Genomic DNA, 20,666 nt, shown 5'->3' with positions numbered 1-20,666 from the left:
GAGGATAGAGAGTAAGAGAGGAAGGAGGAACCAGACAGGGGTCTTTCTGAAGTGCCTTATAGTTCAGTGAGTAGTTTGACCGGCGATTCATTCAGTTTGCCCAGACGACCTCGAACAAATGGAGGATTCTGAGAATATCACAGTGGCCAGAGATACAGAGGACACACAGGACGTACATGACCAGGTAAATATATTACTGTTTAATAACATGTAGTTGCATGTGATTCTCACATTGATCTTTCCTACTCGTTTATAGTATTTGTTATTTTGGCAAGTTCTATAGGAAAGTGCATATTAACAGTTTTTCTCTCTCACACACACACACACACACACAAAGCCACAGATAAGCATTTTACTTGCATTTTAAGTGTGTGTTGCCCTTTAGATGGCACATGCTACGGAAAATGATATGATAATTGTCTGGGTTGAAATCAGATTCCCAAATGGCTCGTTGGTATTTATTCCAGTTCAGTTCACATATGGCAGTTCAATTGAAACATATTTACTAATGCTCATGCACGCACGCATGCACATTTTAACAATTAGTTTATGTCACAGAAAACTTTCTCCTACCTCAGATTTTCAAAAAACATCATACTGTTTAATTTATAAGCTTGTTTCCTCATTGAAACAGCAAAATGTCCCCACAAGGTCAGAAATTTATTTATCTTTGTAAATTAATATCTTTGGAGGGACATTTAGTACCAACAACATGATAATTACAGGCACACACAGACACCTGTACATATAATGGAATGCTGCAGCTCTTTTTACAACGGGTAAATCATGACCTCATGTGACACCTGGAACAGCTCCTCAAAGGCAAAAGTGATCAGACAGAGACGCAAACCCTACAATGTCAAAAATAAAGGTACAACGCGGTCACTGGGGCAGTACCCTTTAAAAAAAGGTCCTAATATGTACCATTTATGTACAAATATGTATCTTTGAACTGCCAATATGTACATTTGAAGTACTAATATGCACTCTTTGGATACAATGGTGTACCTTTTTGTCCCAGTGACAACTTTTGTACCTTTATTTCTGAGAGTGTAAAGTGATCTCAAATCTTAAATGGAGAATGTTACACAAGAGTCTTGGGACGAGAGAAGCAAATATAGACGTGTGTCATAGGAAAGAAGATATACTTTGTGATGCAGGATGTTAAATTGAATGAAGGATCTTAAATGAAGAACAGACTCACCATTGGATTGCAACCTGCTAGTGGACAATCACTTATTGAAAATAATTAATGTGATTGATTAACATAAGTGTTTATACCCTATTATATGTTTAGGGGCACTGAGAATATATTTTCTTAAAATTCAATTCAATTTCATTTATATAGCGCTTTTCACATTTGTTTACTTGTTCCAAAGCAGCTTTACCTTAATAAAAACAAGAGAAAAAAAGTAGCAAAGTACAACGGCTAAAATTAATCCGTACTAGTGAGTGGAGTAATAATGTAACATATATATAATGTAACACAGTTCTAAGTTAATTTAATGTCAGCTGACTCCCAAGGGGTTGAAAAAAAGTCCTTGAAAAAAAAAACCTTGAAAGAGAGTCAGACATGACTGATCCTATAGAAGATATACTGTATATTTAGTACTATATTATATAAAAAAATTGTCAATTAAAAGTTTTAATAATTTAAATAAAAGTTAATGGAGGCGGTCGGTTGTCGCTGGACAGACGTGGGTGATCCAATAGAAAAAAATTATACTATGAGATTTATTAAGAATAAAAAATAAATAAATATAATTATACTATGAGATTTATTAAGAATAAAAAATAAATAAATATAATTATACTATGAGATTTATTAAGAATAAAAAATAAATAAATATAATTATACTATGAGATTTATTAAGAATAAAAAAATAAAAAAATATAATTATACTATGAGATTTATTAAGAATAAAAAATAAATAAATATAGCATCCTTACCTTTAATTACATGTCATACCAAATATAAATTTTCTATCTGCAAAGCTTACATGATAGAGTGCCTATGTATCAACACATCGATCAAAGACGAGACTACTGACACTTTTGTCCACCAGGGAAATACAGTACATAAAAAAGTGCCAGAAATGACCCAATTTTGTATGCATATCACAATCCTCTATAGATCTCTCCCTTGAGCAAGATAGTTTTGTATGTTTTACAGGATGTAATAAGATTTCTTAATCCTGCTAGACATCAAAACTCTAGACGTACAACATTTAGTGATGATACTTATTGTGAATTTAGACATTAAATGCATCACAGCAGTGGCGCCCGCACACATACTGCTGTTTGCCCTGTGCGTACCATGAGAGGGAAGTAGGCCTAATGCGATAGTTTTTTTACATCATTTTAAATTGATTGTTTAATCTGTGTTCAGTACGCTTATGACATAAAAATAAAAGAGAGAATAATGAAAATAGTTGTGCATTCAGGGGATTGGTAAAAATTGCGCATAAGTGACAGGGCACACTGTAAAAAAATTCCGTAGAAATTTCAATGTTATTGCAGCTGGGTTGCCGGTAATTTACCGTAGATTTACATTTATGTTATTTACTGGCAAGAGTTTGTTCAAAGTTAAATAAATTTAAAATATTAACAAGTCTTTATCTTTACAGAATAAAACTATACAATAACCGCCTCATGCAAAGCATTCTGGGAACCAGAAATCATCATCAACCTTTTTCTGTTTTTTGGTCCAGATTTTGTTTTCCAGAATGTTTTGCTTGATGCTGTTTTTTAGTTTTATTCTGTAAAGATAAAGACTTGTAAATGTTTAATTTTCATTTAACTTTGAACAAAATGTTGCCAGTAAAAAACATAAATGTAAATCTACGGTAAATTACCGGCAACCCAGCTGCAATTTCTACGGAATTTTTTTACAGTGCAGCGGAAACCGATCAACAAATGACGTGAGAGTTTTGCGAAAGCGATTAGTACACTGTAAAAAAAATCCGTAGAAATGACAATGTTATTGCAGCTGGGTTGCCGGTAATTTACGGTAGATTTAAATTTATGTTATTTACTGGCAAGAGTTTGTTCAAAGTTAAATAAATTTTAAATATTAACAAGTCTTTATCTTTACAGAATTAAACTATACAATAACAGCCTCATGCAAAGCATTCTGGGAACAAGAAATCATCATAAACCTTTTTCTGATTTTTGCTTCAGATTTTGTTTCCCGGAATATTTTGCTTGATGCTGTTTTTTAGTTTTACCCTGTAAAGACAAAGACTTGTAAATGTTTAATGTTCATTTAACTTTGAACAAAATGTTGCCAGTAAATAACATAAATTTAAATCTACCGTAAATTACCGGCAACCCAGTTGCAATTTCTACAGATTTTTTTTACAGTGTAGGCAGTGGTCTCGAGACGATCTCGCGTTGCTTTGATGTCATTCTCTTATCTGTCAGCACTGCATTATGTCGAAAACAGTCCAGTGTGGTGGAGGAGCGCAGGTTCATCTTCCAGAATGAAATTTTAAAAAGTCGTCTGTCCAAGGTAGACACAAAATTTAATGACAACAGTCTGCATCAGTCTGGCTTTTAAAATTACTAGGGGAATCTAATTTCCCCAAAATTTAAACACAAAGGGATTTGATCAAATAAGCATTGCACATTTTAGATAAAATATTTAAAATATATCCCTTTTTATATTCACTCAGATTGGATGAGAAAATAAAATGTATTTACTGTTATTTAGTTCAGATCATAACCAAGTTACTCATCATTACAGTAACAATTCTATTAAATTGCATTAGTGACAGTGAGGTCATCACAGCAGGTTACAGGGAGACTTTCTTAAACTTCACCCATCACAATCTGAAGAAACACCTAAGCGTAACTGCCCCATTGCACTAAATCATTTGTATTATAAATACATGAAGTCTCATTCTGTTTCTCTGTAACCATTTTTGGACTGGGCCCTTCTTAGGACTCCACTGAGCCCCAGGAGACAAAATGTACCACAGCTGTCTCAAAGCCAGAAACTACAGGGGGTGGAGCTAATGAGGAAAACAAAGAAGATGAGGAGGAGACAAAACCTAAAGCCAATGAGAGTGAGGCATGTGAGCAAGAGGGCGGAGTCACAGAGAATGTCAACACAGTTAGAGAGGAAGAGAAAGAGACAGAAGTGACGAAAAAAAACGAGGAGGTCACAGAAGAAAAACTTAAGGAACCAAACAATGAGGCGAGAGTTAATGAGGAAGGAAATGAGAGTAACAATGAGTCTCTCGCAAAAGAAAATCATATCGATAAAGCTGATGACATCTGTGAGGAGAAAGGAAAACTTGAGGAGAAGAACAAAGGAGACGAGAGGGCAAATGACTCTGTAGGTCAAACTAAAAAGACAGAGGAGGTCACAGATACAAAAGAGATTAAACAAAATAAAGATCATGTCCAGGACAACCAAAACAATACTGGAAGGAAAAGCGCAACTAGTTCTGCCCCTAGAGCTCCAACAAAGTCATCAGTATGTGCACGTGGGGCGCGCCCCTCGGCCAGAAGAGATGCCATGGCTAAGTTTCAGAAGGAGCAGTAAGTCTTTATCTTCTTAAGCATTCAAGTTTTGATCAACTACATTATTTTATTCATTCAAATGGTATTATTATTACAATCATAAACATGGTATAGCAACAGACTACGTTGACTACAATTGCTGTATTTGTTGACTAGCATCACTGTAACTGTTGCTGTATGATTTCTCATCCGTAAAGTCTTTAGCATTTGTGTGAGTACTGTATGTTGGCTTATTGTAGGACCCCAGGAGTTCGAAACTTTAAAGTTCAGCGGACGTCTATAGGCATGGCCGGCGGAGCATCAATTAAACAGAAAATTCTCCAGTGGTGCATAAACAAAACACAGGCATATGAGGTAAGCAAAGATTGCAAGTGCAAACATATTTATAATGAAAGTTTCACTTCAAAAAAGCTCGTCTGATGCATTAGAGAAATCCTTGTCTCATTAGAAATAATACATTAAAAAAAACATCTATTACACTGTCAGGAAGAGGATATGGATTCTTTTAGGGTGGATTTGAGAATACTTAAGGTGCAAATGCTGTTATACCTTTAATTGGTAATTTTTACAGGAATTGTTATATTTATGAAAAATAAGGTTTCCAGCCGTCAAAGGGTCCATGTATTGACCAATCACTTATGTGACCAAAAGGTTGATGGGAGATAGATGGTTCAAAGTTGCAAAACACTACACTCCTAAATATAAGAGGGATTAAAAGGTTCTTCAGTCATGGTAAAACAATTTCTTTCTTACATTTTTATAACCTAAAGTCCCATTTTTCCCCCACAAAGAACCTTTTTGAAACCTTATACCATTCAGCCAAAAATTGTTCTTCTATGCCCCCTTTTTTTAAGATTGAACACTGATCTGAAGAACTAATGAAACACGAAAAACTTTAGTCAGCTGTAGCTTTTTAAGCCCTAAACATAAAAAAATTTTCTTAAGGTTTCTCAAAAAGTATATTGAATAACTTTTATTTCATGTCCAGACAGAACTGATCTGAAACCACTTATATACTTATCTTTACAATAATCCCATGCATTTAAAGTGATAGATCGGCCAAAAATGAAAATTACATTATTTACTCACCCTGAGGCCATCCGAGATACATATTTCCATTATTTTTTAGTTATTTCAGAAAATGTCATAGCTCTTATAACAGTTAGAAATGGGGTCTACTTTCTTCAAGCCCAAAGAATCTGCATCCATCCTTCACAAAAGTAATTCAAATGGCTCCAGGGGAATGCAAGCATTCTGAGGGTCATCGCTGCGATTTTGTAGGAAAAATATAAGGTAACGCTTTAGATTACAGCCCGGAAAGTACTGCGTAAGTACAGCGAATTTACAGCGTATGTTTCTGTAATTATAGTGTACTTATGAAGTAGGTATGTGTAATTATAAGGGAACAATTTATAATATTGGGGAATAAAGGGGTAACAACCAGGATATATGCAGTAAAGTACTGCGTAAGTACAGCGAATTTACAGCATACATTTCTGTAATTATAGTTTACTTATGAAGTACATACGTGTAATTATAAGGGATCAATTTATAATATTTTTGGAATAAAGGGGTAACAACCAGGATATATGCAGTAAAGTACTGCGTAAGTACAGCGAATTTACTGCGTAAGTTTCTGTAATTATAGTTTACTTATGAAGTACGTACGTGTAATTATAAGGGAACAATTTATAATATTCGGGGAATAAAGGGGTAACAACCAGGATATATGCAGTAAAGTACTGCGTAAGTTCAGCGAATTTACAGCATACATTTCTGTAATTACAGTAGGCTATACTTATAAAGTACATACGTGTAATTTTAAAAGAACAATTTATAATATTTGGGGAACAAAGGGGTAACAACCAGGAAAAATACAAATAATATATGCAGTATGTTATAACTAAGGGCTAATTATTTTAATATTACATGGCATTATGTAATATTACATATTATGCTAAAGACGTGGGAAATTACAAATTATTTATACAGTAAGTAACCTCTGGCTAACGATTCAAATATTAGGCCTACGTGATATGGTCTAGGCTACATGCAAAACAATTTTATGTTTGAGAGTAATTTAGCGAGAAAACACATTCACTGAATTGGCTCGATCATACTCTTTTCCACATATAGCTGGTGCGTGGTGATCACACTGGCGTCATCTGCTTTCACATGGATTCCACAAACTGCGCTGATTCAGAAGAGACCTCTGAGATGGTTGTAACGTACGCTGGGTCTTCATTCAATCATAGTCATACACCACATATATTTTTGAAATAATATAGGTATAAAATATATTTAGGCCAAGTATTTTTTTAACCACGGGGTACCATATTTTTTCATTTCATGATGCATGTGATGGAGATTACTGAACAACAAAACTTGAAATTCAGTTAATGTGTTTATGCTATTTATTAGTACAATTTTCAATAAAGGTGTAAGGGTGGATTCATTACAGTGGTTCAGTCTGTAGGAATGCCAAAATGACTGAGAAATGTTAACAGCATGATATTATAAAACTGTGTATTTCTGGTCAATTATCACCCTTCTGCAACCTACTAACGACGGAAATAAGTGCAGTTATAATAGCAAGATATGTGGGAGAGCATTGCTAGAATATAAATATATTAATTGCAATATCTAGCATTTAAGTATTAACACTAAATCAAAACTAAACAACAGATTTGTAAATGAAAAGGTTTAGTAACAGTACTGACTTAAAGTAACAATTGAAATGATTACACTATAAATGCATGAAAGGGTACTTAATACAAACAATTAACTGTTTCCAATGTATGTGAGATATTACCTGATAAGATAGAGAACAGAGAAAGAAAGAAAGTTTAGATGAAAGAGAATCACCATTTAGAACTGGAATCTTAATGGCCTAAACCCAAGAACTCAGGTAAAGAAGAAAAGCAGAGGGAAGCAAGCAAAAGGCAAATGCCAAAAGGCAAAAGCCCAGAGCTCATGAAAACCAAGACCTTTATTCTCTATCCCTTGACCATGTGACTAAACCTAACATGATACATTTAAACTGACCAATCAGAAGACCACACCTTTAACCCCCACTGTATTGAATAAACAGCTGTGACAATAGTCTGCGATCACTATCAGTAAGCACAGGAATGCAGATGGTAGAGTATGGAAATGGGGATTGTGACGAAGTTATAAATTCCTATATTTTTAATATTACAAAGGTTACTTACCTTAAGAAAAAGAGTACAGGAATTTTTTGGGTCATCAAGCAAAATTAAAAATAGGCAAGGCAACTATAGTGAAAGCAAAGCAAGCAAAACTAGAACTATTTTCTGTAGTTACTGTGTAAATATACAATATTTTGTGTTGTTACAGTCTAAGTCAAACTTGTTACCCCCTTGTTTCATGTAGTTACATAGTAAATACGGCATCTGCGGGCTGTAAATTAAAGTGGCACTTGTTACCCCTTTGTTTCACGTAGTTACAGAGTAAGTACAGCATCTGCGGGCTGTAAATTAAAGTGGCACTTGTTACACCTTTGTTTCCTGTAGTTACAGAGTAAGTACAGCATCTGCGGGCTGTAAATTAAAGTGGCACTTGTTACCCCTTTGTTTCACGTAGTTACAGAGTAAGTACAGCATCTGCGGGCTGTAAATTAAAGTGGCACTTGTTACACCTTTGTTTCCTGTAGTTACAGAGTAAGTACAGCATCTGCGGGCTGTAAATTAAAGTGGCACTTGTTACACCTTTGTTTCAGGTAGTTACAGAGTAAGTACGACAACTGCGGGCTGTAAATTAAAGTGCCACTTGTTACACCTTTGTTTCACGTAGTTACAGAGTAAGTATGAAAACTGCGGGCTGTAAATTAAAGTGGCACTTGTTACACCTTTGTTTCACGTAGTTACAGAGTAAGTACGACATCTGCGGGCTGTAAATTAAAGTGGCACTTGTTACCCCCTTGTTCTGTGTAGTTATAGGGTAAATTCAATACTAGAGTACTGGTGTAGATAAACCTAATTTCAGCCAAAGTTATCAACAAAGAACTAAATTACAAATTTAAAAGCATAGTAGAAACACCTTAATTTAACCCAAAACAAGTTTATTTAAAACAAAAATATTTATCCAAACTATAACATATTAAATACTAACAATTTTAAAAGAATAACAAGAAACTGTCAAAACAACTAACGATGAATGAACAATTTAACAAAAGAACATCAATTTAATTATTTGAAAATAATTAACCCCTAAATTTGTTTTTTTATAGGCAACAGCTTGTTTGCTGCCTTCATTTTTTCAATTTTCGATTTCAGCTGGGGGCAGGATGAAAGAAATTTCAGCAAATCCTTTGCATATGACTGCAAGGTTGTCCCTGCAGTATAGATAGATTTCAGTCATGTGACCTTTTACGTCATGCCGCCATCTTGAGGACCTTCCGAGTACCAGTAGGCTATTGACAAGCATTGGCTACCTTGCTACGACTTACGGATTTCTTATCTTTTACTGTCTATGATTCTTACGGATACAGTAAAAAGCTACGAAAGACAACATGTCGCATCTTGACTGTCATGAAAATAAACGCTACTTTAAAAAAATATATCTTGGTTAGGGTGTTATGCCTTCTCGATCCCTGATGCGTTCTTCCAGCCGCTGTCCGCTGCTACCGAACTACCACTATTTTACAACATAAGAAGGCGCGACACAACATGAAACTTTGCTCGAAGTATCACCTGGATCTCTACACATGAACGCGGGCATTGAGAACATTGTTTTTGTACACAGAGTTTACTAAAAAGAAAGGTTTTGTACAACTGACTTTGGCTGTTATGGTGTCCGCTCGTCATCTCTGCCAGACGTATATAATCGATTTCCGAATGCGAATGAATGAATCTCATATAAGGCTCCTTTTTCAACTAGAAGGTCAATATTGTTTTTCACTTGCAACAAAACAACGACTTTTTTAAGGAACTATGCTTTAGGAGATATCATCTTTACTCTCCTCCCTCCTTACGTCGCAATTGGAGTTCGATACATCTTGACTGAGAAGAAAGCGGCGAGCGGACGCCAAATCATCCAAAGTGAGTTGTTCAAAACATTCTTTTTAGTTAACTCTGTGTTCACAAACAATGTTCTCAATGCTCGAGTTCACGTGTAGAGACATAGGCGATACTTCGAGCAAAATATCATGTTGTGTTGAGCCTTCTTAGTGTTGTTAAAATAGCGATTTTGATGCTCACAGCATATTGAAGGCATAGCTTCTAGTTCTTTTGCGACCACTTCAGGTCCTCAAAATGGCGGAAGACAAGTGATTGACGTCAGCTGACATCCATGTATAGGGAGGCACTGTGAAGTCTTCTCCCTCTGATGCAATTGCCACCTGTAATCACACAAGTAGAGAAATATTTATATATTTAGCAGAATGTCAAAAAAGAAAAAACTTGTTACACTAGTACAATAATAGGAAATGAATGGGAAAATATGAAAAAAAAAATGTTTTTGTGTGTGTACAATTTACAAATCAGCCACGATATAAAAAAGTGCACAGCATGAATGAATGGGTGAAACTCTAAAGCATCAAGAGTGCAAGACAGAGAGACAGACACACCAACCCTATATCACGAAATTACGTGACTATTTCACGCATGGAGCAGCGTGAAAATGTCATGCTTTGCCGTGTTTGAGCGTGAGCATGTCACGCTTTTCTGTTTGTGTCACTGTCACGTATTGGTTACTCAACTTTTTTGTCCTATTTTCAAACCATTGTCGCTTCGGTTTAGGGTTAGATTTGGTGCTTGTGTTATATGTCACTTTAAGTATTTGTCACTTTAAATATTGGTTTATAAAAAAAAGATACAAGGCTTATTCTTTTATATTTTCTAAACTTTAACCAGATTTCACCTGTTGGGGTTAGAGTTTGTTTAGGTAAGGATGTAATTTTATGTAAATCTAACCCTAAACCGAAGCGACAATGGTTAGAAATTAGGACAAAAAAGTTGAGTAACCAATACGTGACAGTGACACAAACAGAAAGCGTGACATGCTCACCCTCTGCACGCGACCCTCTGCACGCGCTTCCCCCGGCTTCACTCTTCACAAGCACCTGCCTGCTCTTGTGCTCAGTGCGAACTCAAGTCATTTAAAAAAAAAATTTACCTCATAGAATAACATTGTTTTAGCGTTTCTTTTTTCTTTCTTCAGGTAGTAACTTAAATATATGAGAAGGAAAATATATTTGAGTGATTTCCGATCGATTTGACACGTCTATGCTATTAACAGAATATAATGTTAGAAGCTTTTGATAGGTGACTAAACAGCAGTGGTAAGATATTACATTTACCTAAAGCGAATAGAATGTGTGTTTGTCATTTCGTTTTACCTCAGAGTCTAACATTATTCTAGTGAAAATAAACGGCTATGGTAAGATCTGTTAACCTAAAGGGAATTAAATGTTTATTCCTTTTTAATAAATATCTGTTTTAAGTCTTCTATATTGTGTTAAAGTCACTGGTTGTTTATATATTTGATAAAATACCATGTTATCTAAATATGTGTTGAGGTATTTTATTATATTAAATTAAATTAAAAATAACCTGTGTTATAATACATTCATATAATATAACATTCAGTAATATAACATTCAATTATTCTAACGTTAGGGGAATGTTAAAATAACCTAAAAATAACAGTAGGGGAATGTTTATTTTCTTTAAGAAAACATTCCTTGCTATTAAACAAAAACCTTGGAAAATAACATTCTAGAAACCAAAAACTAATGTTAGGGGAACGTTTTGGGTACCAAATTGTTAGCTGGGGATGGGCAGAAATAGTTGGCTTACATGGAAATCCTGGATTTATCAATATTCTACATTAAACAGTGTATTTTTTATTCGGGCTACTTGAATTCATTTCGGGCTACCAAAAATGAAAGAGTGCCTGCCCGAAGGGCTATCAGGGATTAAAAAAATTTGCAAGCCCTGGTGTCTCTATGGCAAACGTACGGGGGAGGGCTGAGCCCACTCGGAACTACGGGAGCACAGAGGGGAGTGTTAGCGGATGTTAAAGAGGAAACCGATTTAATTCAAACAAATCGATGTTAAACTACACATTCGAGTTAATCGATAAAATCGATTTATCGCCCAGCCCTATCTGATTGTGTAGTTTGTTTAGTGTGTTGTGATTCGATAGCAGCATAGCTTGCCGTTAGCTAAGCAGATGACTGACGTATTCCTGTGGGCGGAGTTTAGTAAAAAAAAAATTCTACTGAGGTCATTAAAGCGGGAAGTAGAGGGCTAAAGTCCAAACCGGCCGTTCGCTGTAGGCTTTGAGGTATTCAGAGGAATTCTGTTAAAGAAAACATATCACCTGGGAGTGAACTTTGAGCTTCATCATTTTACAAGTATTATTAATGCTATTATAGCAACATTACAAACTAACTAGGGTTTAAAAAAAGGGATATAGAAGAACGTGACCTTTAACTAAAGGTGGCATAGGTATAACAGATTTCACACTTTTAAAACCTGTGCTTTTAATTTTGTCTGAACATTTGTAGATAAATAACATATATAACATATTTTGAGTTTATGCATGAGAGCGCCCTCTGGCTTTTGGATGTGGCAGCATTTGACCATAACTTATTGAGAAACGCTTAGGTTACTCACGTAACCCCGGATTCCTGAAATAACGGGAACGAAGCATTGCGTCAATTTAGCTGACGCTATGGGGGGGAAACTCCTGTTTACTCCGTGACTGAAGCCTATTGGTTAACGTCTGTACAAAGTACAGACCAATGACGTTTGAACCTGCGCGCGGGATGCACACGTCCTTATATAAGCGCGGTTCAATTGTCAGGAGCTCATTATTATTCGACTGAAGCGTGCAGCAGAATAACACTCGCTGAGTAGACGTTTGTAGCATGGCAAGAGACGCAATGCTTCGTTCCCGTTATTTCAGGGAACCGGGGTTACGTGAGTAACCTAAGCGTTCCCTTTCAATACGGTTCACTTCGCATTGCGTCAGTTTAGCTGACGCTATGGGGGAACGTAATCCCATCACGCTGTGCTTACACAACGTACTGAAGTGCCTTACCGGAGAGACACTGCGTGTGGCCCTATACCCGGCATATTCACCGCTTTAAAGCAAATGTGTAAGCACCATATAAATTGTTGACGCGCACACGGTGGGGTTTTAAACGCACCGGGGGCACATAACATAGCACAAGACGGCGAGGTACTGAGCGCGCCGCGGCTGTGCGAGATAAGTAAATTCAGAGTCACGTTGGTGAGCTCGCTGAGCGCACCGTGGTGTACACATAAAACGCATGAGCGTGCATGATTGAGTTGAGAGAACCTGCGCTCGTAGGGCAGAGACGTCTAAGCTGTACAATCTGACAACGTAGACGGCGAAGACCAGCCGGCCGCGTAGCAGATATCAAATATAGATACCCCTGTAGACCAAGTTCATGAAGAAGCCAAACTCGCACAGAGTGGGCTCTATATAGGACATATTTCATAGAGGGGCGTGAGCCAGTGCGATGGTTTCAACGATCCATCTAAATAACCACTGTTAGCAACAGACATACGTGTAGTGAGTGATCTGCGAAGCTCACGAACGGCCGATCTGACTATAATATGCGGCAGAACGGTTCGTAGCGTTGGATTATACAGATACCACAATAGTGTGAACCCAGGTGCGCCCTCGAGCGCATCGGGATGCATATAGGTAGTATTATAGTGCACAGATCGGTGAGCTTTCCAAGCGCGCCGTAAATGTGTATTGACTATAAATTGCACGGGCACAGGTGAACACTTGAATACATCGTGAATGCATATAGATGAATCAGAGTGTTATAATGCACAGGCCGGCAAGATTCTCGAGCGCGCCGTCATGTGTTCTGTTAATAAATTGTGCGCACACGGGTGAACTCTTCAGTGCACCGTGAATGCGTATAGATAAATCAGTGCACAGAACGCGCCGTGAATGTGTACAGATATGATTGATGAACGTAACGGTGGGCACCCAATGCTTTTCCAAGCGCATCTTATTGTATACCAAAATGTTATAGCGTGTACATGTGAGCTTCTCTAAGCGCACAGTGGACGCATATAACTAAAAACCATATCGTGCATACAGGTGAGCTAATGGGCGCACCTTTAATGCAACAAACCTCAGTAGTGCGCGAAGCAGGGATGTCGAAGCTGTAAACTGACAACGTGGATGGCGGGGACCAGCCGGCCGTGTCACAATTGTCAAATGAGAAACCTCTAAGACCATGCCCATGCTCTGAATTAAATTAATGGTCGGTCGTAAAAGCGTGGTTCGCTGTTATCACGGCCACATAGATATAGGTAGGGGAGAGAGCCGCCGTGCCTCTGTAGTGAGGAGAAAAGTGTTCCACCCACGATTCGCGGGGGTTTAGACTTTCAATGTCACTAGACAGAATGAATCAGACTTTGCATAAGGACGCCTCGTGAAAGGGGTCCTAGCAGCTTGCGTCAATGTGTCATAAGGCAGGTTAATATTTTGAATCTTGGTAGTTTAAGCATGAGATGCGTATCACTCTGATTGAACATAGCTTATAAAGCGATGCAATGAGTTTATAAAGGAGATGACTCGTCAGCTTGTTCAGGGGGGGAGATCTCAGTCTGGTTCGGTAAATAATGAAACCACCGTAGTTTGCCCGACCGCATTATCACAATAACACGGTCGAGAGTGCTGCAGTGCTAAATCATCCCCTTAATGTACCGTATTCGCAGTACAAGGTGATTGATATGAGACAAACGGCGTTCCACGCGCCGAAGGCTGATTGCCGTCTTAAAGCGTGTTCAACCCACAGCAGATGCTGGGCTAGCTTGTAATGACAGCACTTCATGCAGCCGTGTGTAACTTAAGCATAAGCGTCCCGGCCGTCAGCTCGGGGCGGGACCTTTGCTTAGTCAAACTGAAGTGGACTTATGAACAGAATGCCACGATATTCAGCTTTCTGAGGCTCGTTAGAGGGGTACGTGTGTCCGTCCTAAACGAGATGCCGCGCGCGTCTGACTGTGCGCGCGCTTTGAGCTTTGAAACTTATTGTGGCGGGTAGCAAGCTCACTTGAGGTTGATATTACCCTTAATATCTCCGAGTATTGGAGCGGAGGTGTGAGCATCTTTGGATCCGCTAATATAAATCAGCTATTTGTCCGAATAACGTCATAAACCGCTTGGCTGTAAGCCTTTGAGTGGCCGTCCGGAGAGGGCGCGATTCAAACGCTTGGAGCCATGCAAAAGTCTGAGGCTGTCGTCTCTCTAGGAAGAGAGAATAACAGCCGTAAGACCGTGCTCGTTTGCGCCATCAGCATCGTAGCGGAGAAACTGAGGCGGGCTGCGAGCGAAATTGGCAGAAAGGTGTTAGAGACACCGTACAGTCGTGGGGTGTCAATATACAGTATATGGCCAAACCTGGGTTTTTTCGGCTGCGAGCGAATTTGGCAGAAAGGTGTTAGAGACACCGTACAGTCGTGGGGTGTCAATACACAGTATATGGGCAATCCGGGGTTTTTTCGGCAAGCGTCGATAGAATTATGGACAGCGGGCTATGTGTGCGTATTAATGTCAGACTGAACCCATCGCAGAGAGGAAGTCTGCCGTGAGGCCCGCGGTTTTGCCGTTTATTAAAAGGGCAGAAAAACCCGGTATATAAGAATGTACTAATATTCAGCGCACTGATATAGGACGGGACTGAATAAAGGGAGGTATTCAGGCCTCAGTATATAATAAACAAATTCGTTCTGCCTCTGATTCCGTCTAAACCAGAGAGAAATGACCGGGCAGACGAACAGTGAGCTATCCGAAGTGAGACAGGCTCAGGCCAGTAAAGCTCTATAATAAGTGTTTTAGCGCTCCAATAGAGGCGTGTCCGCCTTATCGAGCAGACGAATGAGATTGTGCCGCTCCAGGAGGGGAGGGGCATGAAGCTCTCTTATAATGAGTGTTCTTGGTGCTCCAATAGCGGCAAATCCGCCCTATCGAGCAGACGAATGAGATCGCGCCGCTCCAGGAGGGGAGGGGCATGAAGCTCTGTAATCGTTGAACACTAGACAGCTGCATTTAGAGGCAGTGAGCCGTAATACCGCGTGCTAACTAAGCCGTTAAGAGACCTCACCACTGTGGGGAAAGGGGCGAGGGACTCCGCGAGCGTGGAGCACGAGTGGCTGTGCTATGACAGAGAACAGGGGCAGACCGCCCGTGTTTGCTTGTCGTATGCATCCAGTTCTACGGTTCCCCGCTTGTTCATCTCAACAAGAGAGGAACGGCAGAGGGGAGCAGCAACACAGACAGAATAGCCATGCGTCGTATGAACGGTATCACCCGATGCACTCGGGGGATTAATATATGTGCCAGAGATCTCGCCACTGAATGTGAGAGGAGCGAAGGGACTCTGTAAGCATGAACGGTTGCGGTGTGACAGAACACAGGGGGGGGTTAGTCCGTGTGTGCTTGTCTATGCATCCATCTAGTCTCATGGCTCGCCGTGTGTTCATCTCGGCGAGAGAGGAACAGCAAGGGGAGCACGAAACATGGATAAGACAACCAAAGCATAAGCGCGGTCCTGGCGTGGGAGGTGCCAGACCGGTAACGCGCTCGGAGGAAATTCATAGCAGAGAGGCTCACCGAGCCGCTGTGCTGGACGCTATTACAACAGCGCCTGCTCTTTTAACTTATAGCTTTATATTAAAAATATTGATCTTACCGGGCGGCCGCAGGGGAGACCTCGTCAGGCATAGGGCTCGTACCACGGCAAGCAAAGGCTATCTTCGGTTCTCGGCCGGAAAGCGGCAGGGGAAGATGCTAGACCTGGACTCTGCTATCTTCGGTTCTCAGCCGGAAAACGGCAGGGGAAGATGCTAGGCCTGGACTCCGCTGCAGGGCTTTTGTCAACGGCGAGGTAAGGCTTCTTCTTTTCTTTGGAGCAGCGAGAGGTTCTCGCTGAAGGAGAAAATAATTAGCTCCTGACGATTGAACCGCGCTTATATAAGGACGTGTGCATCCCGCGCGCGGGTTCAAACGTCATTGGTCTGTACTTTGTACAGACGTTAACCAATAGGCTTCAGTCACGGAGTAAACAGGAGTTTCCCCCCCCATAGCGTCAGCTAAACTGACGCAATGCGAAGTGAACCGTATTGAAAGGAAACTGGGCATAATAATTGTACAATTAATTATTACACCCCTACAGTATAGCCACTGTGCATCTGTGATGGATAAAAGTCTGCCGCACAATGGGTAACACTGAATAGACACACAACAGTACATCATCTAATCATACAAAAGAAGTAATGTAGTACCTATTATAACACAACATAGCCGTGTTTTTTAAAGGCCTTCTTCACCCCTGAACCATACAAAACAAAGCAGTGTCTTAAAAATACATGTAAATTAGACCGTATTTATGCACCTGTAAATGTACAAAACGAATGCAATATAGAAGGCAATGAATATTTATTTATGGCAATTTCAATAGTATATTAGTAGATAAATTAACTTGTATCTATTAAGTATGAAAACGAATAAATAATTGTTTTGGCTTATTTAATCTGGATAGATCATTTTTAGACTGATTTGTCATAATTTCAGATCAAGCTTAAATGCTATCTATAACAACTTAAATTATATCCCGAGTGTAACTTGGTCGAAAAATATGTAGAAATATAGCCTATGCGAGAACAAATTACAGAACAAAAATGTTTAGCTCACGCGAACTGAACGAAAAGCCGTTAATTAAGCGAACTCTCTGTAAAATAGAGGACGTGCAGAAACAATCAGGTCGGCAGATGATCATCAATGTTTCTAATGTTTCAGGCAGAGACTGGTGACAAAAAACTTTAATATCTAAATGTCCAGGTAAGAGTCAAGTGTTCAGTCAGTTAATAATAAAGTAACCGGCATTAATTGCTGCAGTTTCCTCATCCACGGAGCGGACGCTGTAGATACACAAAGAAAAAAACTAAATGTTTTTATTTTAAGTGGTTTTAATGCTGGTAAGCAATCAGTTATATTATGGTGCTTTGTATTTGTGTTGATCAGTTAAATTAAAGTAATTTTAATCTTTAAAACTGCATCTAGATGCAGACGACGCAGCTATTCTGTCATCTTAGTTTCACTTCTTTCACACATTCACTGTATGATTTAACGAAATATGAATAGTATAGTATTACATTTTGAATTGAAATTTACGAAAAACAAGTTACTCTCTTAACTCTTGACAATCTATTTGGCCTTTATTATATTATTTATTATATTATTAATGATGTGAAAAACAAGAAGGGCATAGCTATATATGAATTTAATGTGAAAAGCGCGGTTGTTGCGGTTACGTGTCATTCATGCGGTTAAGCTTCTCAGCAGTGCGGAAATACAGGATTGCGGTTACCGCGACAGCCCTATGTGGAACTCGGTCCATTGTTACACCAAACAGCACATATAGGCTAACATACAAGGAGAGGAAAAAACCCTGGATAAGCAAATCACAGGGAGAGATTCAGAGCACCCACTCACCCTCGGGCCCCGGACAACATCACACAGTGAAAGATGCAAGAGTCACAACACTGGCACGGACAATCCGGATAGTAGTCTCTGGAGGAGCATGAAGGAACACAATGGTTGGAACAAACAGAGACTCCAAACAAACGATCTGACAAAGACAAGAGAGACAGGGTGTTAAATATCAGGTGGAATGAGCAGCAGCTTACATCTCCTAAAACTGTCATTTTACATTCATAAGGTGTATTTTCAGGGTTTTTCCTGGCACAAAAGGAGGCGGAGGTGGTGTCATCCTGATCTTAACTTGTACACACACGTAGGCCTACCGTACCTTTAAGTGGCTTACCCAAAGTGACTTCAACTTATTATTTCTAATAAAATTTGATTAAAATGACAATTATTAAGTAAAAATGTATATAAAACATTAATTATTTTACCAAACAGGAATGTTTTTAATAAAATAAAGCTTTTTATCACCTTTAACTAACTTTTTAGCCCACAATGGCCAACTGAATTAACCAGTTTTACTAAATGATCAAAGCTCATTCACATCTTGCAATCTCTGTGGTTTATTTTAAATGATTCAATCAGGGTGTATTCAGGAATCATAGAGATGAATTTACTACCTTTTTCACCACCTTCAAAAGATTTTTTACTACCAACACGACATATGACTGAAAAGTTCAATAGCTTAAATGAAGCGGTTCAAATGTCATTCGTGTGCGAGAACGTCGTACTGGGGAACTCGCTGTGTACAGTTACAATATAGCCTAACTTACCGATTCAATGATCCAACTGCACTGATAAAGCAAAACAATGATGTTGCCTACGCTAACGTTACGTCATATTAATTTCGCATCCAACTTTAGTGGACAATTTTTTGAATCACTTTTATTAGTACGAACAAAAACTGTAAAACTAACATTCCTCGCGACATTTCAAAATCGTAGACATTAAAAAAAACAAGTTATCTGCTTAATGGATCTAACTCTGTTAAATTACCTCAGAATCCTTCACAGTAATGTTACATTAACTAACGGGTAATTTCAATTCACAAAAAGAACAAATTAATCATTGCAACGTCAAATATTTAATCAAAACACAATCTTCTAAGTTTTTAAAGTCACCAAATTATGTTTTATTTCATGAGATGTTTATTACTCACCTGATAAAAGCGCCAACTTTCTCGAGCTGCTTCGACTTTCCTCCCTCACAGCTGGCCTGACGTGATGACGTGCGTTTCAACGGTCATCAACGTCATAAATCTTCCAAATATTTTTTATTTTATGTTTTTCCGTGTATACATGTATAACATTGTCATCCTAGGTTTGCATCAATTTACACACAAAAATAAATAAATAAATTGTTGAAGTCCATTCTTTAGCTGCAGAGAAACCCAATAATGTCCAAAAGCTATGGCGCCATCTACAGGTGGTATTAGGAATAGAGAATATAAATAGGCATTGTAGGTCTTACATTTTTCATAATTAAAATAATTTTTTTTTTAAACAAATATGATTTTTTTTAAGAACCCTAGCATTGCATCTATCAGTTAAAGACAAGAAAATTTAAATAATTTAAAAATATGTAGCATTTTCACTATGAAAACTCTAACTAATGTAAATTTTCCATAAATTACCATGTAGTTTTAATACTTTATATGCTTACATTATAGGGTATTACAATTTCATTATCAATTACAGCAAATGTATTTTAATTTTAAAGTATATAATATCACTAAAAATAAAAAACGATTAAAAAAAAAAATAAGTACTTCATGTGGGGTTACAGCAAAAATGCTGCCCTTTTTTGTCAAATATAATAATTACTGTTCGCTTAATTATTTCAATATCAGTAATTCACATAAATAGTTTTTTTTGTTTGTTTATTTGTTTTACCCACAGAAGTTGCAGAAGTCCACTTTTATGCAGAATTCCAATATGATTCAAAACATATGTGCCAAATGGATGCATTTTGAGGCCCCAGTTAATTATTTTATTATTTTAAATTTACATTGATATCAATTTGATGTCAATTTGACATCAACTGAACGCCTAACATGACGTTGATTTGACGTCAACTCAATGTCAAACATGTTGGCCCGTATACTTACATAATCAATTTCAGTATGGGATTAAACTCATATTTTCACAAATTAACCACCAGTAGGACTTAATGTATAATCTAACTTTGAAATGATGCTTTGCAGCATCTTGATCAAATCTTGCCTAATATTTGACGTCAAATTGACATCAAGGTGCCCGCTGGGAAGTATACTATAATTACAGAAATGTATGCTGTAAATTCGCTGAACTTACGCAGTACTTTACTGCATATATCCTGGTTGTTACCCCTTTATTCCTACCGAGCCCGTCTCATGACATGGTAAAACTTTTTTTTAAAATCGTGGCCACGAATTAGCAATTCGTTCCCACAAATTATTAAATCGTGGCCACGTTTTAGTAATTCGTTCCCTCGTTTAAGCTAAATCGTGCCCACGTTTTAGTAATTCGTTCCCTCGTTTAAGCTAAATCGTGCCCACGTTTAAGTAATTCGTTCCCTCCTTTAAGCTAAATCGTGCCCACGTTTTAGTGCCCAGAATTGCATTTAAACCATCGGGACATTATTAACACAATGCACAT

The 20,666-nt window shown here is 38.1% G+C and overlaps 1 protein-coding gene and 1 long non-coding RNA gene across 3 annotated transcripts in view; one reads left to right on the top strand and one right to left on the bottom strand.

The window, feature by feature from the left end:
• The window catches only part of smtnl1 (smoothelin-like 1), a 33,909-nt gene continuing 13,243 nt past the window's right edge, over positions 1–20,666 (top strand). For both annotated transcript variants that reach the window (XM_065249259.2, XM_065249258.2), the window contains exons 1-3: positions 1–184; positions 3,944–4,545; positions 4,767–4,881. In XM_065249259.2, coding sequence (XP_065105331.2) covers positions 119–184; positions 3,944–4,545; positions 4,767–4,881 — 783 coding nt within the window. In that variant the 5' untranslated portion in view covers positions 1–118. The remainder of the gene's footprint in view (positions 185–3,943; positions 4,546–4,766; positions 4,882–20,666) is intronic.
• Positions 8,380–19,576, bottom strand: LOC135749518 (uncharacterized). The gene is made up of 3 exons (XR_010532409.2): positions 19,190–19,576; positions 18,040–18,175; positions 8,380–9,886 (listed from the first exon to the last, which is right to left on the bottom strand). It is a non-coding gene; the product is annotated as an uncharacterized lncRNA (long non-coding RNA).

Source organism: Paramisgurnus dabryanus, chromosome 16 (genome assembly GCF_030506205.2).
Source record: "Paramisgurnus dabryanus chromosome 16, PD_genome_1.1, whole genome shotgun sequence".
Lineage (NCBI taxonomy): Eukaryota > Metazoa > Chordata > Actinopteri > Cypriniformes > Cobitidae > Paramisgurnus > Paramisgurnus dabryanus.
The sequence above is the reverse complement of the archived record's forward strand: the minus strand, read 5'-3'. Positions and strand labels throughout refer to the sequence as shown.